The sequence below is a fragment of the Mauremys reevesii genome, linkage group 1 (genome assembly GCF_016161935.1).
Source record: "Mauremys reevesii isolate NIE-2019 linkage group 1, ASM1616193v1, whole genome shotgun sequence".
Taxonomy (NCBI): domain Eukaryota; kingdom Metazoa; phylum Chordata; order Testudines; family Geoemydidae; genus Mauremys; species Mauremys reevesii.
Window position 1 is genome coordinate 267,956,154 of NC_052623.1, and position 27,930 is coordinate 267,984,083.

The 27,930-nt window shown below is 48.8% G+C and overlaps 1 protein-coding gene across 13 annotated transcripts in view; it reads right to left on the bottom strand.

Annotated features, from left to right (window-relative positions):
- The window catches only part of FAM227A (family with sequence similarity 227 member A), a 63,055-nt gene that overhangs the window by 18,164 nt on the left and 16,961 nt on the right, over positions 1-27,930 (bottom strand). For 12 of the 13 annotated variants that reach the window (XR_005584578.1, XM_039487951.1, XM_039487942.1 and 9 more), the window contains 6 exons: positions 25,908-26,012; positions 23,523-23,646; positions 20,703-20,810; positions 19,758-19,837; positions 872-974; positions 366-490 (listed from right to left, as the gene is read on the bottom strand). Coding sequence is in view for 12 of the 13 variants with exons in the window: in XM_039487951.1 (XP_039343885.1) it covers positions 366-490; positions 872-974; positions 19,758-19,837; positions 20,703-20,810; positions 23,523-23,646; positions 25,908-26,012 (645 nt within the window). In the remaining variant the exon portion in view is untranslated. The remainder of the gene's footprint in view (positions 1-365; positions 491-871; positions 975-19,757; positions 19,838-20,702; positions 20,811-23,522; positions 23,647-25,907; positions 26,013-27,930) is intronic. The other variant, XM_039488016.1, reaches the window with a different exon arrangement.

Here is a 27,930-nt window from a genome sequence, read left to right on the forward strand (position 1 = left end):
AATAGTACCAGATCCAGGACTGATCCCTGTGGGACCCCACTAGATGCCTCCTCCCACTTTGACAGCAAACCATTGATAACTACTCTTTTGAGTAAAATCTTTCAACCAGTTGTGCACCCACCTTACAGTAATTTCATCAAGATCATATTTCCTAGTTTGCTTATGAGACTGTCAAGTGGAACTGCGCCAAAAACCTTACTAAAAATCAAGTACGTGGGGTAGCTGGTGAGGATTCCTTTCTGGAGTTCTGAGGATATTTTGGTATCAACAGCATGAGACAGGAGATGTGTGCCATACCAGAGGAGAGGAAAACCTCACTCAGTCTGTCACAACTTTTCCCATCCCCTCTCCATGCACAGCATTACCTCTCTATGAAAGGGGGCGATCTTTAGCCGCCTTGTTTCAAATGTGTGTTGGGGCTGCTTCCAAGTACTTTTCAAGTCATCCTTTTCAGGCTGCAGATCATGTGGCATGGTATGAGGATTGATGCCTGGTGCAAGAAAGAAACATCAGCTGTAATATATCTCCTCACCATTCTGTTGATATAGTACTTCTCTTAAAACGATATAGTAGCGAAATAAAGACATGACTGATTCAGTAGAAGTAGTAGGAGGTAGTGATACACACATGCACACCATAAATCCATCCCAAAAGAAGCAATTGCACTAATTCAACCACAAAAAGAAAGCTCATATACATACAAGCAGCTCTGATATATTCTGATCAGTAGAAATCAGTGGGGTGAACAAACACGCTCCTACTTGTCATATAGGGAACACACATCTATTACACTGCAAGGGGATCATGAAACAGTAAGTCCTCAGAAAGTCTGAAGAAATCAAAGGTTTCATCTTTCTTCCAAATCCTTTACCTTTCAAGGACATAGATGCATGTACAACTTCCTTGGAGTCGAGGTCCACACTTGTTTGATCAGGTTGGTACTTGTTGACAGTTTGGCCCAAAGCCATGGATTTCTGGGACCAAGAAAGAAGGAAAGGAAGGGAAAAGTTTAATGGACTCATACATCATGTGGATAGGATTAGTGCTTTAATCGTCTCTATCCTCCTGAAAAATGCCATTTGCCCCCCACTGATACATAGTTAACTGCCTTTGAGGTGAAATACTGTCTCTACTAGCAATGCTACAGAGTAGAGTCATAAGAAAGGAAATTAAAAAAACCCTTTCAACTGAAACTACAGGAGAAATTTTAGGTTGGTAGAATGTAACTATGTACATACCTAAGCAAGCTAGCAAAAGCTGTCTAGTGAGTGAAAACTGACTAATGGACTGCTTCCCAAAATGCCCAGCCTGGGACCATCTGCCTCTGGCTTCCAGCCTTCTCATCAATGCAAGTTCCTTCATCATCATCATCTCTTTCAAGCTGCTCAGAGCCAAATCATCATCATCAACATGCTGCTCATATACAATCATCATCATACATAATTTCTCCAGAATCTTTCCAGAAATCCTATCTCCTCCTCCAGAATCCCCTCCACCACACCTCTCCTTGCTGAATCATGGCATCACTTTCCCACAGCTCCAGAACAATACTTGCTGGGTAGGAAATACTTCAGAGGGCTAGACCCAGAGGAGGAGCTGACCAGGCTAGACAACACCTAGGCTACAAACAGACAACAGACATAGCAGGGGCTAGACAAATTCATTTTTACAAGTTACTTTACATTTTTACATTTTATATAACATAAATTACATAAAGTCGAAATATAAACCGGATTTAGTAAAACGGCCACACACTAATAGTAGCAATTATTCCCCAGTTAATTCGTCTAGCATCCATTCTGGCATTTGCAGAGTGGGTTCTGCACTGTAGCCCTCTATTCATAGCTGCTCCGCCCAGCCCTTTGCTGGTTCCCCTGATGCCCCCAACCCTTCCTTCCTGGTTGGGTGGGCCAGTCATCAGTCATTCCACTTCCTGGATTTTCTCCGCAAACACCCTATTCCTTCAACCTTCGCTCCCTTTTTTTCTTTTTGCTGGCTGGCGCCATATGTGGGTTGGATGCCATGTGTTTTTGCCTTTGTGTGTTTGTCATGCCATGTGTATGCCTGTTTCAGGACAGCATGACACAGCAGCCAGCAGCACACAGCAGCACAGCAGAGATGGTGCAGCAGTGTAGCGTAGCCCATGCCATTGTAAATGTATTGCATATGCCAGGTGATAGTGGCAATGTGTGGTGGTATACCTTCTGCATTGCTGCTGGCCTGGCTGATGCCAGGTGGGGCGCAGCTGACAAAACAGACAAAAAAAGAAAAAAATGAAAAAAGAGTCGAACCAATCCCTCCTTTAGGGAATAAAAAATAAAATCAATCCTGCCTATGTGAGATCAAGTGTATCAGATCCAGTGCATCAGAGAACCAGAGAGCATCAGATCATCAGATCAGATGGGTGCTCCATGCCACATGATTCCTGCTCACTGCTCCACACCTGACCCCCCCACCCCCTGCTCAGCCTCCTCCCCCGTGTGCAGTTGCAGTGTCCCCCCGTGAATGTGCTAAAGTGGAATAAAGCACAGAAACAAGAGGAATAAGATGAAGTAGTGAAGAAAGAAAAAAAATAAATGAGAGGGCAAAATAAGTTTGAATTGATAGTCCAGGTTACACAACATTTTTTCTTTACACATGGCAGCTCAGCCCTGCGAGCCATGCTGGCGGTTACCAGCCGTTGGTTACCATCTACTCTGGGGAATCCCGTCTACTGGGGGATGGGGAATGATGGGGAGTTAGCGAGGATGGATACCAGGGGATGATGACGACGACAGATATCTACCATAGTGATGACCACAATGCTGATGATGACGGACAGACCACCCCAGGACCAGGCCAGGCCACAGAGGGGGCGAGGCGCTGATTCAGTACCGCGGCCATTCAGTACACAGCAGGTGACATTTAAAGAGAGTCAAGAGATGAGAGAGGGTTTTTTCCTTTTTTTTTTTGGGGTAGGGTGGGGGGGGCCCTGGGCCTATGTATACACCATTTGTGTTTGACCAGCTTTGCCAAGACAGCAATTGGGATTGGGAGCCTTTTTTGCAATACTTTTGGAACTGTGGGATACCTTGGAGAGTCCCCAGTCCCCTCTCCCCACTGTCTATTTGATTTTCTTTTGATTCTTTGGCTTTGTGTTGCAGCAGCGTGCTGAGCTGCCCCTATGGCGTGTCTTCTTGGATTTTTAAAAAAAATTTTTTTTAAAACTCTTCTAACAGAGCTCTGATAGAACGTCTTGCCTGCCCAGCCCGCATACAGCCATGCTTTTTGCCTTTTTTTTTTTTTTTTTTTTTTTTTTTGCTCTACCGTGCTGATCAGGCGCTGCGCCGCCACTTGCTTAATTATAAAAAAAAGTAAGGAAATTATATTCAAAGTTGGCTGGGTCATCTCGTTCAGATTCCTGTCCAGTTCGGTCAGTGGTCGGTGTGAGAGACCCGCCGGAGGAGATACCCGTCTGTTGCGGCCCACCTACCCCTAATCCGATATGGACCGCGATATTAATCCGATATGGCGCGTAAGGGAGTGTAGGGACGTACGAAAAATATTTTTATATCTTTATATCGATAAAGAGGTCTTGTCTTAGTGTGCGGGTAGTGTGACGGGTTTAACGGTTTTAAGCAGTTTACGTTTAAGAGCGGTTAGACCAGGCCTGAGAGACCAGGCCTGAGAGTAATTAACCACTGGGGTCATGGTGGATTTCACTATGGTGGCAATTTTAAATTTAAATTTTTTTTTTCAACTTTTTCTATTTTAAAAAATTTCTAGGAATTATTTCTTTGGTGTTAGTTATACAAGAGGGTCAGATAAGATGATCACATTGGTCCCTTCTGGCTTTGGAATCTGGGAATCTATGAACATGAACACACTGGATAAAATGGAAAATGGATATATGATACTGTGAGCTTGCTTCTTCCAGCAAGAACACAAATCACAGTAAAAGTGAAAAAAAGATGGGACAGTTAAAAACCGTTGTGACTGTTGTTCTGACTGTTGTTCTGCTCATATCCATTCCAATTAGGTGTGTGCGCCGGTGCGTCTGCGCGCGGAAATTTAGTTTTACGTAGAAGATTGTGGGTGGGCTGGGCTGCTGGGTGGGGAGTGGCGCCGCCGCCATGCGATAGGATATATATACCCGCCGACCACGCCTCCCCTTTCCCTCTTGCCGGTTACTCCGACAGTGGGGAAGGAGGGCAGGTTTGGAATGGATATGAGCAACACATCTCGAAGAACAACAGTTTCAACGGTGAGTAACCGTCTTTTCTTCTTCGAGTGCTTGCTCATATCGATTCCAATTAGGTGACTCCCAAGCCTTACCTAGGCGGTGGGGTCGGAGTGAGATGTTGCAGAGTGCAAGACTGCTGAGCCAAATGCTTCATCATCTCTGGACTGTTGAACCAGTGCATAATGTGAGGCAAAGGTGTGAACCGATGACCAAGTAGCTGCTCGACATATATCCTGGATGGGCATGTGGGCCAGGAAGGCAGCAGATGAAGCCTGAGCCCGAGTAGAATGGGCGGTGAGGTGGCTAGCCGGAACATGAGCCAAATCATAACATATACGGATGCAGGACGTCACCCAAGATGAAATTCGTTGGGATGAGACCGGTAGGCCTTTCATCCGATCTGCCACAGCTACGAAGAGCTGAGGTGACCTTCGGAAGGGTTTTGTTCTCTCGATATAGAAGGCGAGAGCCCTGCGAACGTCTAGGGCGTGCAGCTGTTGTTCCCGTCGCGATGTGTGCGGCTTCGGGAAAAAGACTGGGAGGAAGATGACTTGATTGACATGAAAGGCAGACACCACCTTAGGGAGGAAGGAGGGGTGTGGTTGCAGCTGTACCTTATCCTTATGGAATACCGTATACGGGGGGATTAGCTGTCAAGGCCTGAAGCTCAGATACTCGTTGCGCTGAAGTAATAGCGACAAGGAAGGCTGTTTTCCAGGAAAGGTACAGTAGCGAGCAGGTGGCCAGTGGTTCGAAAGGGGCACCCATAAGTCTGGCTAAGACCAGGTTAAGATCCCAGGTAGGAGTCGGTCGTCTGACTTGAGGATACAGACCTTCTAAGCCCTTGAGGAACCTTGAGACTATGGGGTGAGAGAAGATTGAGCCATTTTCCCCTGGGTGGAAGGAGGAGATGGCTGCCAGATGGACCTTTATGGACGAGACCGCTAGGGTCTCTTCTTTCAGGGACCAGAGGTAGTCCAGAATAGCAGGAACAGGTAGCTGCATGGGCACTAAGTCACGCTGGGTGCACCAGCAGGAGAAACACTTCCACTTGGCCAGATATGTCATCCTAGTGGAAGGCTTCCGACTGCCCGAGAGTACCTGCTGAACCGAGGCAGAACGACGCAACTCAGACTGGCTCAACCATGCAGCAGCCACGCTGTGAGATGAAGAGACTGCAGGTCTGGATGGTGAAGCCTGCCGAAGTTCTGTGTTATCAGATTGGGCCAGAGCAGCAGAGGAATCGGGTCTGCCACTGCAAGGTCGAACAACATGGTGTACCAGTGCTGCCTCGGCCACGCTGGAGCAATCAGGATTATGCGGGCACTGTCCCTGCGGAGCTTGAGAAGGACTCTGTGGACGAGTGGGAATGGTGGGAAGGCATAGAACAGGTGCCTCTTCCACAGAATCAGGAACGTGTCCGAGAGGGAGCCCGGGGAGCGGCCCTGGAATGAGCAGAACACCTGGCATTTCCTGTTCTCTCGGGAGGCAAAGAGGTCGACGTGGGGAAAAAAACGGTTACTTACCTTTGTAACTGTTGTTCTTCGAGATGTGTTGCTCATATCCATTCCCGTTAGGTGTGCGCGCGCCGCGTGCACGTTCATCGGAAGATTTTTACCCTAGCAACCCTCAGTGGGTCGGCTGAGCGCCCCCTGGAGTGGCGCCATAACGGCACCGGATATATACCTCAGCCAACCCACCCGACCCTCAGTTCCTTCTTGCCGGCTACTCCGACAGTGGGGAAGGAGGGTGGGTGTGGAATGGATATGAGCAACACATCTCGAAGAACAACAGTTATAAAGGTAAGTAACCGTTTTTTCTTCTTCAAGTGCTTGCTCATATCCATTCCCGTTAGGTGATTCCCAAGCCTTACCTAGGCGGTGGGGTGGGAGAGAGATGTGGCGGAATGCAGGACCGCGGAGCCAAAGGCTGCATCATCTCTAGATTGCTGGACCAGAGCATAGTGAGAGGCGAAGGTATGAACTGATGACCAGGTTGCCGCACGACATATTTCTTGTATTGGAACGTGCGCTAGGAAGGCGGCGGATGAAGCCTGGGCTCTGGTAGAGTGGGCGGTGAGATAGCCCAATGGAACATGAGCTAAGTCATAGCAGGTGCGTATGCACTCTGTCAGCCACGAGGAGATCCGCTGCGATGAAACGGGAAGACCTCGCATCTGGTTGGCAACTGCAACAAACAGTTGAGGGGATCTACGGAATGGTCTCGTCCGATCTATATAGAAGGCCAGCGCCCTATGAACATCGAGGGAGTGAAGCTGTTGCTCGCGTGAGGATGCATGCGGCTTTGGAAAGAAAACCGGAAGGAAGATGTCTTGATTGTTGTGGAAAGCTGATACCACTTTCGGGAGGAAAGCTGGATGCGGACGCAGCTGTACCTTGTCCTTATGAAAGACAGTCTAGGGCGGGTCTACCGTGAGTGCTCTGAGCTCAGATATTCGCCTAGCCGATGTGATGGCTACCAAAAAGACCGTCTTCCAGGACAGGTACAGCAGCGAGCAGGTGGCCAACGGCTCAAAGGGTGGAGACATGAGCCTGTTGAGGACCAGGTTTAGGTCCCAGGTAGGAGTCGGGTGACGTACTTGAGGGTAGAGACGCTCAAGGCCCTTCCGGAATCTAGCAGTCAATGGATGAGAGAAAACCGTATGTCCACCCTCTCCTGGGTGGAAAGCGGATATGGCCGCTAAGTGTACCTTTAGCGAGGATAATGCTAGGCCTTGCTGTTTCAGGGACCAGAGGTAGTCGAGGACAACTGGGATAGGGAGCTTCGAGGGGTCAGCGTTGCGTGCCTGAGCCCAGTAAGCGAAGCGCGTCCATTTGGCTAGGTAGGTAGAGCGAGTGGAAGGCTTTCTGCTGCTCAACAGGACATGCTGCACAGGAGCAGAGCAGCGCAATTCCGACTCGTCTAGCCACGCAGGAGCCACGCTGTGAGGTGGAGGGCCGTCAAGTCTGGGTGACGGAGAGTGCCGTGATCTTGGGTTATAAGATCCAGGTGAAGTGGCAGAGGAATTGGGCTGGCTATGGAAAGACGGAGCAGCGAGGTGTACCAGTGCTGCCTGGGCCACGCTGGCGCAATCAAGATGAGATGTGCTCTGTCTTGTTGGAGCTTCAGCAGGACCCTGTGGACTACGGGGAACGGGGGAAATGCGTAGAGCAGATGATGAGTCCAGGGAAGGAGAAAAAGCGTCTGACAGGGACCCCGGTGACAGACCTTGAAAGGAGCAAAAGTCCTGGCATTTCCGGTTCGCTCGAGATGCGAACAGGTCTATCCGGGGAAACCCCCACTGTTGGAAAATTGTATGGGCTACGTCCGGTCTCAGCGACCATTCGTGGCAGAGAAAAGATCTGCTCAGACGATCTGCTAAGGAGTTGTTCACGCCTGGGAGGAAAAATGCCACTAGGTCTATTGAGTGGGCTGTGCAGAACTCCCACAGTTGTATCGTCTCGTGGCAGAGTGGGGAAGAGCGACTTCCCCCTTGTTTGTTGATATAATACATGGCCGTTGTGTTGTCCATAAAGACTGAGACACAACGGCCACTGAGTTGACTCTGAAACGTCTGGCAGGCGAGGCGCACTGCGCGTAGCTCCCTGACGTTGATGTGCAGCTTCAACTCCTGCAATGACCAGAGGCCCTGCGTACGAAGGTGGCCGAGGTGAGCCCCCCATCCGAGGGATGAGGCGTCCGTTGTCAGGGAAAGCGAAGGCTGAGGCGGATGGAATGGGACCCCTGCACACACTAGGGATGGGGTCAGCCACCAGTCCAAGGAGCGCAGGATGCTCGTTGGAATGGTGAGCAGGGTGTCCAGAGGGTCTCTGTGCAGGCGATACACCGAGTTGAGCCACAGTTGGAGGGGGCGAAGGCGGAGCCTGGCATGCTTGGTTACATAGGTGCAAGCTGCCATGTGACCCAGGAGGCAAGTACGGGCCGAGGTCATGCGAGAGGTCTGAAGCCCCTGAATGATCTGTGTGAGAGCCTGGAAGCGAAGCTGAGGGAGGTAAGCCCTGGCTAGAGAAGAGTCCAGGGTCGCGCCGATGAAGTCCAGCCTCTGGGTGGGTATTAAGATGGACTTCTCCACATTGAATACCAGGCCCAGTCGTGTGAACAAGTCTCTGATCACTGCTACATGATGAGCCAGTCGTCTAGGTAGGGAAAAACGCAGATGCTGCGCCGACGGAGGTGGGCGGCGACAACGGCCATGCACTTTGTAAATACCCTTGGGGACGTGGATAGGCCAAAGGGGAGGACCGCAAACTGGAAGTGAAGGTGATTGAGCGTAAATCGTAGAAAGCGCCTGTGCGGTGGAAAGATGGCGATGTGAAAATAAGCGTCCTTCATATCGAGGGCGGCATACCAGTCTCCAGGGAAGGAATGATGGTCCCCAAGGAGACCATGCGGAACTTCAACTTTAGCATGTATTTGTTGAGGTCTCGCAGGTCTAGGATGGGCCGGAGGCCCCCTTTGGACTTGGGGATCAAGAAATAACGGGAATAAAACCCCTTGCCTCTTTCCCTCTCTGGAACCTCCTCTATCGCTCCGATAGCGAGGAGCGTCTGCACTTCTTGTAAGAGGAGTTGCTCGTGAGAGGGGTCCCTGAAGAGGGACCGGGAAGGAGGATGGGAAGGTGGGGGTGAAACGAATTGGAGGTGATATCCACGTTCCACTGTGCGGAGGACCCAGGCATTGGAGGTCAGCCGGGACCACGCCGGGAGGAAGTAGGAAAGGCGGTTGGAAAAAGGAGGGAAGGGATCCTGGATAAGAGCTGGTAGGTCGTCCCTGGGCGCATCTTCAAAATGACGACTTAGGCCCCGCCGGTGGCTCAGGTGAGGCCCGACCTTGGGACGGTTGTGGACCAGGCTGTCGTCTACGTCCCCCTCGACCGCAACATCGACCGGAGTCTTGCCTGTACCGGGGCATAAAGTAAGGCCGGTTAAGCTGGGGATGGAACAGTGCCGGGACATCTCTGGGTCACAGGAGTGTGCATCCCCAAAGTGCGGATAATAATCCTATTATCCTTCAGGCTTTGGAGCCTGGAGTCCGTCTTTTCAGAGAACAATCCCTTGCCGTCAAAGGGAAGGTCCTGGATAGTATATTGTAATTCGGGGGGAAGATTCGAACTCTGCAGCCAAGAGATGCGTCGCATGGTAATGCCGGAGGCTAGAGTCCGGGCTCCTGAATCGGCAGCATCCAAGGAGGCTTGTAACAATGTACGAGCCACCTTTTTACCTTCCTCTATGAAGGCTGCGAACTCTTGGCGCGAGTCCTGAGGAAGCAGTTCTTTATACTTTTCCACCTCAGCCCATGTGTCATGACCGTAACGGCTCAATAATGCCTGCTGGTTAGCCACTCGTAGCTGAAGGGCACCCGCAGAGTAGACTTTACGACCCAGCAAGTCCATTCGTCTAGCATCTTTAGACTTAGGCCCCGGGGCTTGCTGACCGTGGCGCTCCCTCTCGTTGACGGATTGGACCACTAATGACGAGGGGGAAGGGTGGACATACAAATACTCATATCCCTTAGAGGGAACCATATACTTGCGTTCCATCCCTTTGGCTGTGGGAGTAATAGAGGCCGGTGCTTGAAAAAAGGCTGTCAGCATTTGCTTGAATAGTCTTAATGAATGGCAGGTCCACCCTGGTTGGGGCGTCTGCTGACAAAATGGTGACCACCGGGTCGACCACCTCCGACACCTCCTCTGCTTGGAGGTCCATGCGTAACGCCACCCGTCGCAGAAGATCTTGGTGTGCCCTCAAGTCAATCGGAGGGGGCCCTAAGGACGAAGTCCCCGCTACTGCGTCATCCGGGGAGGAGGAAGAAGATACCCCCAGGATGATGGTGTCCTGCCCAGCCTCTGGGTCCTGGGAAGGTTCCTGGTCAAGAGGCTCCTGAGCAGGCTGAAGGGGTGGTGGTACGTCCGTCTGAGCTTGGGGGCGGCTTATAGTAGCCTCTGGGATGCGCGCTTCTGATGATACTGCGCGGGTGGTAGGCAGAGGAGTACCTTGGGCCTGGTGGTAAGCCCAAGGAGTCCAAAAACCCCATTGACGAGGGTCTTGGTCTGTGTATTGGGCCTCTTGGAAGATTCCCGATGGCACCTGAGGGTCCTGCTCGTCCACATAATAGCTGTCAGCCTGTGATGATGCTGACATGTGCCTGGAGGGCCATGGAGGGGCGGAGAAGCCCTGCGCCGAGGTGCTGACTGATCTTGTTCCCCTCTGCTCCGGTGACCGGTGCCGGGAGGCAGTGTAGCATTGAGAGCGAGAGCGAGAACGAGACCTATGACCGGCACAGTGCCGGGAGGTCGACCGTGATCTCCACTCTCGGTGACGAGAAGGGCTTCGAGAGGCACGGCGTCCGTATCGGCACTGGGACCTGGATCGGTGCTGCGAGTGATGAGTCGGAGAGCGGGAGAAGGACCGGTGCCGCGAGTCTGACCGGTGCCGCGTGGCAGAGCGGTGCCGGAACTGCGAGCGGCATTGCGATCGACGCCGAGAATGAGATCTGCGGGACCGGGAACACTCATGAGACCTAGATCAGGAGCGGTGCCGGTCCGTCTCGGTGCCGGGAGGCGGTTTGAGCAGTGCCAGCTTGCCGATAGAGCGGGGCGCCCGCACCGGTGGCGCCGGGGGCGGAGGCAGTGCCGGATCCGTTAGAGCAATGAGGTCCTTTGCCGCTGTGAAGGTCTCAGGAGTTGACGGCAATGTGAGCTCTACCACGGCCGGTGCCGGGGAGGACACAGGATCCAGACTCAACGGCCTCTGTGGGGCCGGAGTCGACGGTACTGGCAGAATTGCCGGTGCCGGAGCTGTCGGTGCCGCGGCAGGCTTCGGTGCCGGGCGGTCCGGTCGGGGCGCACTCTGCAGCCTCAAAGCGGGCGGTGCCGAGGCGGCAGTGGCCTTCGCTTTTTTCACCTTTGGCGAGAGAGAGCATCTCGGGGTCGATTTCGGTGCCGATGGTGCTCTCTGTTTGGGCAGGGAAGAGTGGCCCTGTGTCGAGGAGGTGCTGCGAGAATCTGAAGGAGCGGTGGACGGTGCTGAAGCCGGAGGGGTTAAGGCTGCCTCCATGAGGAGCTGTTTGAGTCTGATGTCCCTCTCCCTCTTGGTGCGCGGCTTGAAAGCCTTGCAAATTGGGCACTTAGAAGATAAGTGCGACTCTCCCAGGCACTTTAAACAGGAGCTATGTGGATCTCCTGTAGGCATAGGCCTGCGGCAGGCCGAGCATGGCTTGAAGCCCGGGGAGCCAGGCATGCGCTCCGGTCCCGGGAAGGGGCTAATCCCCTAACCCGCTAACTAATATAACTCTAGAACTGATGGAAAACTAATAAAACAAGAAAAAAAACCCACCTAAAACTAAGATAATAACTATGTACAATTCTACAATAGAGGAACTATGAGGAAGCTAGGGAAGCGGAGGTCAGGCAAGCTGCACTCCACTGTTCCAACGACCGACATGGGCGGTAAGAAGGAACTGAGGGTCGGGTGGGTCGGCTGAGGTATATATCTGGTGCTGTTATGGCGCCACTCCAGGGGGCACTCAGCCGACCCAGTGAGGGTTGCTAGGGTAAAAATCTTCCGACGAACGTGCACGCGGCGTGCGCACACCTAATGGGAATGGATATGAGCAAGCACTCGAAGAAGAACCCCCACTTCCGGAAAACCGAATGGATGACGTCCGAGCAGATCGACCACTCATGAGACAGGAAGGATCTGCTGAGGTGATCCGCCAGAGTGTTCTGGACTCCAGGGAGAAAGTGCGCTACCAAGTCGATGGAGTGGGCTATACAAAAGTCCCAGAGGCGAACGGCTTCTTGACAAAGGGGGGAAGAGCGTGCTCCGCCCTGCTTGTTTATGTAAAACATGGCCGTTGTGTTGTCCGTAAACACTGATACACAACGGCCTTGGAGATGGTCTCGAAACACCTGGCATGCTAGACAGACCGCCCTCAGCTCCCGCACATTGATGTGCAAAACCAGCTCTTGAGATGACCAAAGACCCTGAGTGTGAAGGCCCTAGAGGTGGGCACCCCAACCCAGAGATGATGCGTCCGTGGTCAGAGCCATCGAGGGTTGCGGTGGGTGGAATGGCATCCCCGCGCAAACTATGGTGGGGTTCAACCACCAGGTTAGGGAGACCAGGACCTCCTGGGGAATGGTGAGTACGGAGTCCAGGCTGTCTCTGCACGGCCCGTATATCGAAGCTAGCCAAGATTGGATGGGGCGGAGGCGTAGCCTCGCGTGCTTGGTTACGAAGCTGCAGGAGGCCATGTGCCCTATCAGGCTGAGGCAGTTGCGTACCGACGTTGTCAGGAAGGTTTGGAGACCTCGAATAATGGAAGCCATCGCTTGAAAACGCGACTGTGGGAGGCAGGCTCTGGCCAGATTGGAGTCCAGAGTCGCTCCGATGAAGTCTAGTCTCTGTGTGGGTTTTAAAGTAGACTTCTCTGTGTTGATCATGAGGCTGAGGCTCCCAAAAAGAGGTCTTTGACTATGCGCAGGTGCTGCGACACTTGCAACTGGGAAGTCCCTCGAATGAGCCAATCGTCGAGGTACGGGTATACGTGTACTCGACGACGGCGGAGGGAGGCGGCGACTACGGCCATGCATTTCGTGAACACACACAGAGCTGTAGAAAGGCCAAACAGGAGCGCAGTAAACTGAAAGTGTTGAAGGCCGACCACAAAACAGAGGTACCGTCTGTGCGGCGGGTAAATTGCAACGTGGAAATACGCGTCCTTCATATCGAGGGCGGCATACGAGTCTCACGGATCCAGGAAGGGAATGATGGTCCCCAGGGTCACCATGCGGAACTTCAGCTTTATCATGAATTTGTTGAGTTCTCGCAGGTCTAAGATCGGTCGTAGACCTCCCTTTGCCTTGGGGATTAGGAAGTAATGGGAGTAAAACCCCTTGCCCTTCATGTCTTTTGGTACCTCCTCTATGGCTCCTAGAGCTAGGAGCGACTGGACCTCTTGTAAGAGGAATTGCTCGTGAGAGGGGTTCCTGAAAAGGGACGGGGAGGGAGGGTGGGAAGGTGGGGTTGAAACAAACTGGAGGTGGTATCCCAATTCCACCGTGCGCAGGACCCAGTGGTCAGAAGTGAGCTGAGACCAGGCAGGGAGGAAATGAGAGAGACAGTTGAGAAACGGAGGAAAAGGATCCGGGAAAGTAACTGGTGGGCTGCCCTCGGGCGTCCCATCAAAAGTTTTGTTTGGGCCCTGCTGGTGGTTTTGGGGGCGCCTGATTTTGGCCTCCTTGAGGGCCAGACTGCCTTCGGCGATTTCCCCTGCCACACCGTCTGCTAAAGTCCTGATGCGGTCTAGGCAGGGCGTAAGGGCGATATGGCTGTGGCCGGAAGGTCCTGCGTTGGGTCACTGGCGTGTGCATACCCAGCAAGCGCATTATAACGCGGTTATCTTTCAGACTTTGCAGTCTGGGGTCAGTCTTATCTGAAAACAGGCCTTGACCTTCGAAGGGCAAATTCTGAATGGTTTGTTGCAATTCAGGGGGAAGGGCTGATACTTGGAGCCAGGAGATGCGCCTCATCGTCACTCCTGATGCCAAGGTTCTAGCTGCCGAGTCCGCGGCGTCCAGAGAAGCCTGGAGGGAGGTCCTCGCCACCTTTTTACCCTCCTCGAGGAGAGCGGTAAACTCCTGACGGGACTCCTGCGGAAGAAGCTCCGTGAATTTCCCCACGGACACCCACATGTTAAAGTTATACCAGCTTAGGAGGGCTTGCTGGTTTGCCACCCTAAGTTGGAGGCCCCCGGCAGAGTATATTTTACGGCCTAGGAGGTCCATGCACCTAGCCTCCTTTGACTTAGGCACCGGGGCGTGTTGGCCATGACGCTCCCGCTCATTCACTGATTGGACCACTAAAGAGCAAGGAGGTGGATGAATGTAGAGGTATTCGTACCCCTTTGAGGGGACCATATATTTCCTCTCAACCCCCTTTGCTGTAGGTGGAATCGAGGCCGGGGACTGCCAGATGGTATCCACATTGGATTGTATGGTGCGGATAAATGGCAGGGCCACTCTAGTGGGTGCCTCAGCTGAGAGGATATCCACAACAGGGTCCTCTACTTCAGGAACCTCCTCCACTTGTAGGTTCATATTCAGAGCCACTCGTCTCAGGAGGTCCTGATGGGCTCTGAGATCAATCGGTGCAGGGCCTGAGGATGATGTTCCCGCTACCGCCTCGTCAGGAGAGGAGGAAGAGGAAAGGCCCAGGACCAAGGGGTCTTGTGTGGGTTCCTGTATTTGCGGAATGTCCTCTGTGTCAGGAGGAGTCTGGGTGTCCTCAGTTGGGATCGGAACCTCATCCGTATCTGTAGGAGGAGGACGGCTTAGCGTCGCCTCTGGTGCCCGGTGTTCTGACGGGACCGACCGTGAAGCCACTGGTGGAGCACCTTGGGATTGGTGGTATGCTCATGGTGTCCAGAAGGACCAGTGATGAGGTCCTTGGCTGGGGATGTCAGAGCCACGTTCCTGCTGGTAGGATGCACTACCAGCCTGAGAGGACGCCAAAGTGTGTCTGGAAGGCCACGGCGGTGCCGAGAGCTCCTGGGAGGGTGCCACAGATCTGGATGTGCACTCCTGGGTTGGTAGCGGAGAGCGGTACCGTGAGCGAGACTGGGACCTTCTACCGTAGCAGTGCCAGGAGGTCGACCGGTACCTCGAGTCCCTTTGTCTAAAGCGACTGCGGGAAACACAGTGCCGAGAGTGGTGCCGAGAGTCGGATCGGTACCGGGAGTACCTGGTCGGCGACCGAGATGTCGACCGGTGCCGCGAGTGCGACCGGTACCGCGATGGAGAGCGGTACCGGGACTGCGAGCGGTGCCGGGAGTGGGAACGGCGAGATCGAGAGCGTCTGTGAGATCGTGATCTTGAACGACGACTCTCTGTTGCGGCCACAGAAGGTGGCCTTATCAGGGCCGGTTTCCCGACAGACTGAATAACCTGCACTGGCGGTGCCGGGGGTTGAGGCAGTGCCGACTCTGTCATGGCAATGAGCTCTTGTGCCATGGAGAAGGTGTCTGGTGTAGAAGGCAGGGCAAGCTCAACCACAGCATGAGCCGGGCAGCTGTCAGGCACCGGACTCAACGGACCTTGTGGGACCGGAATCGATGGTGCCGAGCTCAGTGGAGTCGCAACTGGCGGTGCCGTGGCAGAGGACGGTGCCGGACGAACCGTCTTCGAAGAGCGCTTCTTCTGTTGAGCTGCAGCAGTTAGAGCGCTTTGTTGCTTGCTGGGTCTTGGGGACAGGGAGCAGTGCCGAGCAGATGTCGGTGCTGCTAAAGATCGGTGCCGGGGCTCCTTCTCAGTACCAGAGCGGTCCGGGGCCGAAGGGGCGCTCCTTACCGAACCAGTCTGTTGGCCACTCGGTACCGATGCTGCAGGAGTAAGTGCCGACTCCATGAGGAGCTGCTTCAATCTAAAGTCCCGCTCCTTCTTCGTCCTCGGTTTAAAGGACTTGCAAATGCGGCACTTATCTGGAAGGTGGGATTCCCCTAGGCACTTGAAGCAGGAGTCGTGGGATCCCCTATTGGCATCGGCTTTTGGCACGCCGAGCACGGTTTGAATCCCGGTGCCTTGGGCATGGGCCCGTACCGGGGCAGGGGAAAGGGGCTAATCCCCAATCTCCCCTTTTAACTATATACACTAACTATAAATACAATAACGAATACTAACTATAACTACTAAACTCGAACTATGACACAATTAGCAGTATAGAACTACAAGTAGCTAGGGATGTGGAGATCAGCAAAGCTGCGCTCCACAGTTCCAACGACCTTCACGGGCAGTAAGAAGGAACTGAGGGGCGGTTGGGTCAGCAGGGGTATATATCCTGCGCCATGGCAGCGCCACTCCAGGGGGCGCCCAGCCGACCCACCGAGTGTTGCTAGGGTAAAAATCTTCTGACAAGCGTGCACGCAGCGCGCGCACACCTAATTGGAATCGATATGAGCAAGCACTCTCGAAGAAGGACTGTTTTACTTATATTAAATGAACAAAATACAATAGGCTGTATTCAGCTTATTTTTCTAAGAATAACATTTACTAAGGAACAGGCAGATCTGAATACTGATCATCCATTCCCTCCTCCCTCCCTCCCTCTCCCACCAACACACATCCTTTGCAATACAGTAAAGGTCAGCTGGAACCCAATTCACTCCCACTGTAAATGAGCAAAATATGCTGCTCCTATCATGTCACTCCCGACTTTGAATCTCTTCACAATCACTGGCTTCCGTATCAAGTTCAGTTTTCTCAACCTTTCATTCAAGGGTTCTGCAAAATTCAGCCCCTGCCTACATCTCACTTAATACCAGCCTCCCACTGCCTGTGCTCTATCCATGCCACGCTTCTCAATACCTCTTTTATACTTCCCCCCACTCTTATCTTCATCTTCTATGAAATATCCATACCCAAGAGATATAGTTAAACCGATGTAACCCCCCAGTGTAGACAGCACTAAGTCAACTTAAGAATTCTTCCGTCAACCTAGCTACCGCCTCTTTAGGAGGTGGATTAACTACAGCGACGGGAGAACCCCTCCCACCAGCGTAAGTAGTGTCAACGCTGAAGCACTACAGCGGCACAGCTGCTGCTGTGCTACTGTAGCATTTCTGTGTATAAGGTCTTGTCTACACTTGAACACCTTTCCTGTTTCTTGTGCATCAAATAAACCGCCTTTTCCTCCCTCCTAAAACACTGCTATTCTGCAAAGCTTATCCGTGGGAAGGAAAATTGGTGTTAACCTTGGGCTGGAAATTTGAAGGTTTCTAACCCTCAGAGGATGGAGGATATGGAACAGCCTCCCGATAACAGGTGTGGGTGCAAAAAAATCTAACTAATTTTAAAATGGAGCTTGGCAAGTTTATGAATGGGATTATATAACAGGAGTGCCACAATAACAGGAGACTGGACTCAATGACCCAGGAGGTCTCTTCCAGTCCTATGTCCTATATTCCTTAATCTACCAAAGACTTGGTAGCAACAAAAAGCAACAAAAAGACACCTACTCTGATAACTAACCTAAGATAATTGTTTTATCTATGGTATTTCTAAGATACTTGTCACCTTTTATCTAAGTACAGACATTACTGTTTTATATCAGTCCATCAGCTGGTCACTTGGGCCAAGATTTTCAAAAATAGGAGCCTCACCTTAGACTCAAAAATAAGAAGCGAGATTTTCAAAACTGGAGCACCTAACAGTTCCTTCCTTAATTTTGGAAATCTTGATCCTTGTGTTTTATGAACTTGATCTTGCACTTTCTTTGCATGTGGAATTCTCATGTGTTCTTCTAACTTAGAACGTAAATTCTTTGACAGCCTTGTACAAAACAGAGGAAGACAGAGCATGCTGACATGCTTCATAAAATCCATAAATAATAAGTTACGGTTGCTAGCTGGTTAAACTTGGAACACAAGCAATGTGTTAGGTTACTAGTGAATGAACAAATAAATAGTGAGACGTGATTGTACGTTAACTCAAAAATAATTCATGCTGCTTCATCTCCCTTTTCGTTTAACAAAAATTAAATCTGCGGACACTGTGATTTCAGTCTGTTTCTACTTTTGAGATGAGTACAACCAAATCACTTGGGTTAGTACCTACCATTGTGGCTATTTATAACATTTTAAAAAACCACTTTTAAACATCAAGAAAAGTTACTTGCTGCAATGCAAAAACAATAGCTATCTTATCATTTAACCCAGGGGTCGGCAACCTTTTGGAAGTGGTGTGCCGAATCTTCATTTATTCACTCTAAGTTAAGGTTTCGCGTGCCGATAATACATTTTAACGTTTTTAGAAGGGCTCTTTCTATAAGTCTATAATATATAACTAAACTATTGTTGTATATAAAGTAAATAAGGTTTTAAAAATGTTTAAGCAGCTTCATTTAAAATTAAATTAAAATGCAGAGCCCCCCAGACCGGTGGCCAGGATCCGGGCAGTGTGAGTGCCACTGAAAATCAGCTTGCGTGTCACCTTCGGCACACGTACCATAGGTTGCCTACCCCGATTTAACCAAATGCTCAAAGCCACAGTTATAGATGGAGTGCTCACATTTCGCTTGCACTACATCTTTTCAAAATATGAGTTTCTAATCATGGTAAACTTTCACCTGTAATACAGCAGATCGTCAATTTTATGAACACTAGTCTTATGAACGATCAGTTATATGAACCATTTTTTCTGATAGGAAAAAATATAATCTAAACAAAAGTGATGACAGTAAAGAATAAGTCAACATCCCTTCATGTTCCAATTCCTTCAATGCATTGGAAATCGCTTTGTAGTAGTTTGAAGGAGAAGAGGAAAGGAATGCAGTACACCATACTGCAACTTATTCACCATACCTACTGTAATGTTGAGATGTTCAATGTTACGAATTCCTCAATCCCCAATTATTTTGTAAAATAGGAATTGCACTGTATTCAGATTTTGTGAATCTTAGTAATATTCAAGCACTTGGAACAGGCATCTAAACTGAACATGCCTGTCTGACTTCTTTGTTTCTTGGGAAGGCTCTTCCTTGGCTCAGGGAGTAAGACTATGGGCAATGATTATCAAGATCTAAGGTTAGCTAGCAAAGGAAACCCTCTGAGTGTAAATCCCAGGATAGCAGAGGAATTGTACAAGATGTTTACAGAAAACATAACTCAGAGTAATGGGATGAAGATGAGCAAAGATAAAAAAAATAGATGGATATTAGGAAACCTTTTCTAATGGTGAGGGGAAAGTCCCTTCTCCCAAGTCATTTAACAGCCAATTGGACAAAAGAACACGGAACAAGTCTGCACTAGCAGGAGAAAGGGGAAAGATGAAGAGATGTTCTAGCACTAGAAAAAGAAAAGGTTCAGAAAAGGGCAACTAAAATGATTAGGGGTTTAGAGAGGGTCCCATACGAGGAAAGATTAAAGAGGCTAGGACTCTTCAGCTTGGAAAAGAGAAGACTAAGGGAAGATATGATAGAGGTATATAAAATCATGAGTGATGTTGAGAAAGTGGATAAGGAAAAGTTATTTACTTATTCCCATAATACAAGAACTAGGGGTCACCAAATGAAATTAATAGGCAGCAGGTTTAAAACAAATAAAATGAAGTTCTTCTTCACACAGCGCACAGTCAACTTGTGGAACTCCTTACCTGAGGAGGTTGTGAAGGCTAGGACTATAACAATGTTTAAAAGGGGACTGGATAAATTCATGGTGGCTAAGTCCATAAATGGCTATTAGCTAGGATGGGTAAGAATGGTGTCCCTAGCCTCTGTTCATCAGAGGATGGAGATGGATGGCAGGAGAGAGATAACTTGATCATTGCCTGTTAGGTTCACTCCCTCTGGGGCACCTGGCATTGGCCACTGTCGGTAGACAGATACTGGGCTAGATGGACCTTTGGTCTGACCCGGTACGGCCGTTCTTATGTGAAATGGATCATTTCAGTCTCAAATGTCTCAGTTTCTATTACATCCTCCCTTGCCTTGTTGCATGTCTTCATAAACAAGATGCTCTTTACCTTGTATGGTTGAATGGATGGCTGAGGAGTCTTTTCTGGGTTGCCAGAAGCCTTTGAGGAAGCAAAGGGGACACAGGATTCTGGGGAAAAACAGTGACACATATTGCTCATCATTTTTAAATCTGTGACCTAGTACCAAGTCTGGCTAGAGAGAACACTCTATACAAAACTCTGTTTACTTGGGACTCAGTGCAGTCACTGAACGAGATCTTGGTTCTGCCCCTGTATTTACAGTCTGTATTTGTTAAGGTCCTTTGTGTTCCTTATAGAATGATGAATAGTCTCCTTTATCCCTATTAAATGCACCACCCTTGTTGCAATCACACATGTCATGACCTTGGATGGGATCCCCTTTGGGATCTGCCAAAACCACTTCTAAGCTAGCCAGAGTGGGTACTGATGGGTAACATAATGTGCTCCCTGCTTCCCTCGCTGACCCAGAGAGGAATGAGAACCTAGGACAGGGAACGAAGCCAGGTCTCCCCCACAGCAGTGCAGAGTACCACTCCTATAGAACCAAGCCTGGTCCCTGCAGCTCTCCCGCTGCCTGATGAAACAGAGAATAAGAGACAAACAGAGAATTGAATGCAAATCTGCATGCTGGCAAAGAGCACTTATCCCAGCTTAACTGAGGTCATCGCCAATCATTCAAAAGTTATTTAGCCAGGATGCTCTGGTTGCAAATGGGTATTTATCAGTTCTCTCTGACAAAAGGGCAGCTCACAAATACATCACTCAGATACAATATATCAACCTGAAGCCAGGCCTCTGACTCATGCTATGCCATTTTTCTAGCTCCCCAGCACAGCTATTTGTTGGTCCTGTAAAGACAAGGCATTTTGTATGGAACAGTGGATGCCTGGTTTGGACACCAAGCCCCTGTTCAGCTCAGCAGGAACATGGGGGGGTGTGGGGGGGGGGAAGCTATTTCATCAGTGCTCTTACCTCTCCTCTGCTTTCCCTTTGTTGACAGCAAGTCTTCCCTCCTAAATCTCTCTGGTTCCAGATGGGAGTAGTCCCAGTTACTGTAGCTCCCTGGGACAGGCAGTGTCCCTAAGGGCGGGGGAAGGGGAGGCGGTAAAATGAGAAATAGTGAGAGAGACTGGAAATGAAGGAGAGAGAGAAATAGCAAAAGAAGAAGTACAAAAAAGAGCTACAAAAGGATCTCGCAAAACTGGGTGACTGGGCAACAAAATGTCAGATGAAATTTAATGTTGATGAATGCAAAGTAATGTACATTGGAAAACATAATCCTAACTATACATATAACAATGATGGGGTCTAAATTAGCTGTTACCACTCAAGAAAGAGATCTTGGAGTCATTGTGGATAGTTCTCTGAAATCATCCACTCAATGTGCATCTGTGTGCAGATGTGGTCGTCCCATCTCAAAAAAGATATATTGGAATTGGAAAAGGTTCAGAAAAGAGCAACAGAAATGATTAGGTGTATAGAAAGGCTTCCGTATGAGGAGAGATTAATAAAACGGAGACTTTTCAGCTTGGAAAGGAGGCAACTAAGGGGGGATATGATAGAGGTCTATAAAATCATGAGTGGTATAGAGAAAGTAAATAAGAAAGTATTATTTATTCCTTCTCATAATACAAGAACAAGGGGCCACCAAATGAAATTAATAGGCATCAAGTTTAAAACAAACACAAGTAAGTATTTTTTAACGCAACACACTGTCAACCTCTGGAACTCCTTGCCAGAGGGTGTTGTGAAGGCCAATACTATAACAGGGTTCAAAAGGGAGCTAGATAGATTCATGGAAGATACGTCCATCAATGGCTATTAGCCAGGATGGGCAGGAATGGTGTCCCTAGCCTCTGTTTGCCAGAAGCTGGGATTGGGTGACAGGTCATGGATCACTTGATGATAACCTGTCTGTTCATTCCCTTTGGGACACCTGCCGTTGGCCACTGTCAGAGGACAGGATACTGGGCTTGATGGACCTTTGGTCTGACCCAGTATGGCCGTTCTTATGTTTTTATGTTAGGTAATAAGAGAAAGAGAGAATACAGTTTGGCACTTTTGTAGCACTTTTCATCTTCAGAGTTGCAACAAACAATAACTCTCACAATGCCCCAGGGGATGCTCTATCGTCCACAGTATACAGATGGAGATGCCAAGGGAGAAAGCTAGTAATTGGCCAAGACATCAGAGGAAATCTGTCCCAGGACTGGGTATAGAATTCAGGAGTTGCTTGCTCCCAATCCTATGTTCATATCATTATTAAGACTAATATTAAAATTATTTCATTTGAAAGGAGAACATAAGAGAAAATCAAAGTGACAAAAAGAGAGAGTGATAGTGAAGGTAAGAACGAGACAGAGCAGAATGAAGAGACATACAGAAGTGGGATAAATTGAAGACGGAGGGGTGGTAAGAGGAGAGTGAAAACCCAGTTTGCAGTGAGTATTCATTGCTTCAGAGGCTGAAAATGTCTATTGGACTTTTATCTCCTGTCTATCAAAGAGGGATGAACTCCAGGAAGAAAACATCCCACCCAGAACACCCGACTCCCAGGAATTGATTTTATGTTTGCTTCAGGCCACCAAAATGAGTAGGGTGATGGAGAAAGAATGACCAGGAATTTCTCCCAGAGATCCGGAAATTGTGTACCAGGGTCCCAAAATTAGAACTGGGTGAAATTTTTTAGATTAACAATTTATTCACCAAAAAATGAAGTTTTGGTCAACCAGAAACTATTCATGAATTTGACTCAGTTTTGACAGAGGAAAACTTTTTCCAGGCCAGCAACCAGGAGATATGGATTCAAATCCCTCCTCTGAATCAGGCAGAGAGAAGATATGAATCCAAAGCTCATACCACCCAAATAAGGGCTTTCATTACCAGGTTATAAGTTTTTGTCATCAGGACCACACAGAGATTTTGGGGGAATCCAGGGCAAAATCCAAAAACCACACCCTTCCAAAAATTTACCACTAAGAGGAAGCCCCAGTGGGAGAGTGGGGAGGTTTGAAGAGCGAGTTCACTCCACAGTGGCGGCTCCTGTCCCACAGGGCTGGGCCCAGCTCCCCACTCTGGGCATGGGGACATGGCGCACAGGATCACAGTACCATTCTTCCTGACCACTTCTCCCTCATGATAGAGGGGCTGCCAGACCAATTCTGAGTGGTGCTTTGACCCCACACACCAGGCTACAACCCATCTCAGTTTAGGGGCCCTCAAACTGTTATCTCCCATACCCGCCAGGCAGCCCTGGTCCTCATTCACTCTCTCTTTGGCCCAGTGAATATTTAAGTTTTTATAGAAAGTGAAACTGCTTGCACAGGAGAGACTGAGAGCAACCAAACTTAAACCAGCCTGGTGGTTACAATGCTCACCTGGGAGAGGGGAAATCTGAGTTCAAGTCCCTGCTCCAGAGTGGGGATTCAAACCTGGGTCTCCCATATTCCAGGAAAACACCCTAATCCCTGGGCTAAAAGTTTCGGACATGGACATGAAGTTTGCTGGTCTGACAAAGACTTTTCAGATTTGCTGACACATTCTGAACATTTTCAGAACCGAACAGAGCATTTGCTGTCCAAATCAAAAAGTCAATGATTCACTCAGTTCTATCCTTATGTTCCTCTCTATTCTTTTTGCTCCCTAGTACCACAGGATGGAAGGGGGCTAGAGACATTTTTATTAAGGCCAGGGAAGGAAGGCAGTTTGAAAGGCCGGAAAGTATTCTCCTCCTTTTGGCTGAATATGACCTGCACATATTGCCTTTTAAGCAGGAAGAAAAGACCCTCTCACCTGCCATCCACTCTGACAGCACATTGCAGAGCTGGGACTTGAACTCATGTGTATTGAACCAGGATCTTGGAAAGCTGGAGCAGAAGCAGGTGTACAAGGTTTGGCTCAGCAATGAAGGGAAAACCTACGAGTCAAGGAAAGAAAAATCAGAACTCCATCAATCTAGACAGGTTAGAGGAGAGACGTTGGGGACAGACTGTTCTTTCTTAGAGCTTAAAAGGGCTGTATTCCTTCTTCCCATATACAGGGACTATCCAAAATTCTAATCCATGCAGATTCAGTCATAAAGGAATATCCTCAATTTTAATATAAACAATCATTTAGCCAGCATTGTAATTTTGTTTCTTGTGCCATTTCTCCGGCTTGTTTTTTTTTACATTAGAAACATAAAAAATACGTCTGGTTTGTTGGAAGACTTCTTCGTATACGTGGCCCTCTCATACCTTAACTGAGGGGATGAGGGGGATGCTGAATCCTAAACAAAGCCATCCTGTCTCCCAAATATTTGTTAAACACTGGCATTACACAGGTGTTCAGACACCCAAACCAAAACCTAAGTTTCAAACAGTTTGAGTAAAAATCTCTTCCCTTCATAATTGCTCAACTTTCAGTCCCTTGTGATGTCACTAGTTTTCCAGTCATTATGGAGTCTTCTAGGGGGAGACATTAATTTCTAAATCTAAGAAACAATCAGAAAAATGTTTGCACCGTTGGAAGCAAAAGAGGACTCAAACTTTTTTTTCTCTCTTTCTTTGAAGGTCATGTTTACCAAAAGGAAGCAAGAGGCCACAGAATCGGATGGGCCTTCAGTGTGGAAATACAAGACCCCTGGGATGAGGATACAAGACTGAAGTGAGAGGAAGAAGAGTGACAGACAACAAAGTAGAGGGAAAATGAAGAAAGGAAACCGGGGCAGTAAATAAATAACTCAAGTACAGAGGGCAGAAAGAATTGGATGGAGTGCATCTCAATGGAGGCAAAGGAGCAGGGTGGGGGAGAAGTAAACCTATCCCCTCAAAAACAAAAACCACCATGGCATTAACATGTCATTTGCTACCATCACATACTTCACTCTGCTTGTGTGTTCTACCCCTTCCAACATCCCAAGTCTGTCTTGTCTGTTTATATTATAAATTCTTCAGGTCAAGTACCATCAGGGCCGGTGCAAGAATATTTTGTTCCCTAGGCGAAACTTCCACCTTGCGCCCCCTCCCCGTAACATCGGTTAACTGAGGGGCAAATCCCATCAAGCCTTTATAGATCCCAGGGGCCAGACTGCCTAGGGGCCAGCCGTGCCCAGGGACTGCTCCCCAGACCAGGTTCCCCCCTCCCTCCCCCCTGGAGGGTGCACAGCCCCCCCGTGAGCCCTCCCCACCCCACTCCGGCGGCCCCCGCCCTGAGTCCACTCACTGGCTTTGCTGGGCTTGGGCCGCTGCAGCAGCTCAGCAGGGAGGAGCTGCCTTCTGGGGGCTCCTGCAGCAGATGCATGTGGGCAGAGGCCCCTGTGCGACCCCCAGCTTCCCCTCTCACCACGCTCGGGCTCTGCAACTCTGGGGAGTGTAAGCCCCCACTGCCCTTCCCACAGCAGGCTCAGGGCCCTGTGCCCTGGAGGCAGCTCACATGCCCAGGAGCCGCAGAGCAGGAGCGTGGTGAGGGGGGAGCTGGGGGGCCACATGGGGGCCTCTGCCCACATGCATCTGCAGTGATTTTATAATCTTCACTAACTCACTAATTAAATATTTTTAAAGCAAATTTTAAACTAAGGTCCTATGTAGACTGGCATGTTCTGAGTAAATATTACAGTCATGCACAACTGTTTTTGTCAGTACATTCAGAAACTGACAGTAGATACCTGAGGGTTGGCAAATGCCTGTTCAATGTCTTCATTACCCCTTAAATGGCTCTTTTAACAGTTTCAGTGTTGTGCTAATAGATCTGGCAGGCTGGAGACTTTTTCTCTTTTAACTACTAGATCCCCTTCCCAGGAAGACTCAGAGCCTGCAGGAAGGGTCAGAACAGGGATAGGAAAACCAGTCGGGTGGACACTAAGACCCAGTGGTGCCCAAATTTTTCAGGTGCCCTATCCAGCTGCCTATGCCTAAGGTTGCACCTGGTGCTGGTGGGGATATCAGACAAGATAGTCTGCTATTCAACAAGTGTTCAATCCAATTGATCACTGCACATTCCAAGCCCTGGAAGAATTAATTAGTAAATGCCTATACAGCATTCTTAAAAATATAAAGTGCTATATATGGGGTAACTGTTGTTAGTGTCAGATTATCCCTGTGGCCAGAAATAAAGGGGCGGATAGTGGTGGATATTCCCAGGTCATTTCACTGCTTAAGTGTCAACTCTATAGTTTTTTCTAAACCTTTTTACACTCACTTTAATAAGAGCATTCTGGTAGCAGAACCTGTGACAGTCAAACAGGAGGGCGGCATAATTCTTTGCAATGCGATCAAACAGCCATCCCTGAATCTCTCTATTTGGCTACCAAGAAAGAAAGAAAGGAATGAATAATCAGAGGGGCATTCACCTACCCATCAAACCACAGCAACATGGAGATCCTCAAGCCTGTCTGAAGGTTTGTGTACACGAGTAGAGTGGATTGATTTAAATCAAAGGGATTTAAACCACCAATTTTAATAAAAGCAGCAAAGAATCCTGTGGCACCTTATAGACTAACAGACGTTTTGCAGCATGAGCTTTCGTGGGTGAATGCCCACTTCGTCGGATGCAAGAAGCCACTCTTGCATCCGACGAAGTGGGCATTCACCCACGAAAGCTCATGCTGCAAAACGTCTGTTAGTCTATAAGGTGCCATAGGATTCTTTGCTGCTTTTACAGAACCAGACTAACACGGCTACCCCTCTGATACTTGACACCAATTTTAATAATGATTTAAATCAGCAAACAGGAAACCTTGATTTAAATAATCTATTTTAATCTTGTTATCTATTTGTACTCGTTAGCTATTTTTCTAAATAAAGTTTGAGTCTCAGTGGTTGGTAACCATTAAAACATGTTGATTTGTAACTAAATAGCACCTTTACACTAAATTTGGTACATCTGACCTCCTTTATAAAGCATTTTGAGATCCACTATATAAAAACTAGGTATTATTTTATTTTGCTAACCGGGATGATACACTATATTTATGGACATTTATTTAAGCAATTATATAGCTTAACATACATTAAGTTTAAAATCGCGAATGATGCATTTCTTATTTACCACCTGATGATTAATTTTTTGTTCATGATTTGTGTCAAGGAACATCTGGATGAAAATTGGAATTCAATTAAAAAAGCACAAAACATAATTTAATTTTTTTAATTAGTTAAATAAAACTACCTTAAATGTCCTGGATACATAGGGGGAAAATATAAATTTATCAAAACATATTTTTCATTTAAAAACTAGCTGATTTATTAAAGTATTATCTGTAGTTATGAATTTTGAACTGACTGTTTCTGGTCATCAACTTCCAATCAGTTTCTCAATTCTGAATGAGCTAATCATTGAACTGAACTTGTTGAATAACCTGAAATGAAGAAGAGGCAGTCAAAAATTGATTTAGATATTCAACTTTGGTTCCAGGTGCTTAGCCAGTTCAATGGTTGGACTTTCTTTAAAATTTCAGCAGCAAAGATGTACTGCTTGAATATTACTTTTAAAATAATTTAAATTAAATTTAAATAGATTACAATAATTGTAGGTGTTAACATAGAGTGTAATAAAAGACAGCTACCTTTTCCGTAACTGGTGTTCTTCAAGATGTGTTGCTCATGGCCATTCCATATTAGGTGTGTGCGCTCGCCACATGCACCGGTGCTCAAAGTTTTTCCCTCAGCAGTATCTGTAGGGGACTGGCTCTGGTGCCCTCTGGAGGCTCCCCTCCCCTGCCCACATGGCACTGCCAGCTCCCCCCACCCTCAGTTCCTTCTTGCCGGAAACTCCGACAGTGGGCAAGGAGGGCAGGTTGTAGAATGGACATGAGCAACACATCTCGAAGAACACCGGTTATGGAAAAGGTAACTGTCTTTTCTTCTTTGAGTGCTTGCTCATGTCCATTCCATATTAGGTCACTCCAAAGCAGTACCCCTGGAGGTCGGTAGGAGTTCACGGATGTGGAGACTGCAACACAGCTCTGCCGAACCCAGCATCATCCCTGGCCTGCTGAGTGATGGCATAACGAGTGGTAAACATGTGAACAGAGTACCACGTTGCACCTCTACAGATGATCTCGATACGGATGTGCACCTGGAAGGCTGCTGAAGACACCTGAGCTCTGGCAATCGGCAGTGGCAGAATCCCCGGCAGGTTGTAACAGGTCCTTATGAACGAGGTGATCCTATTTGAAATCCTCTGCGAGGACACCAGCTGGCCCTTCATCCTATCTGCTGTA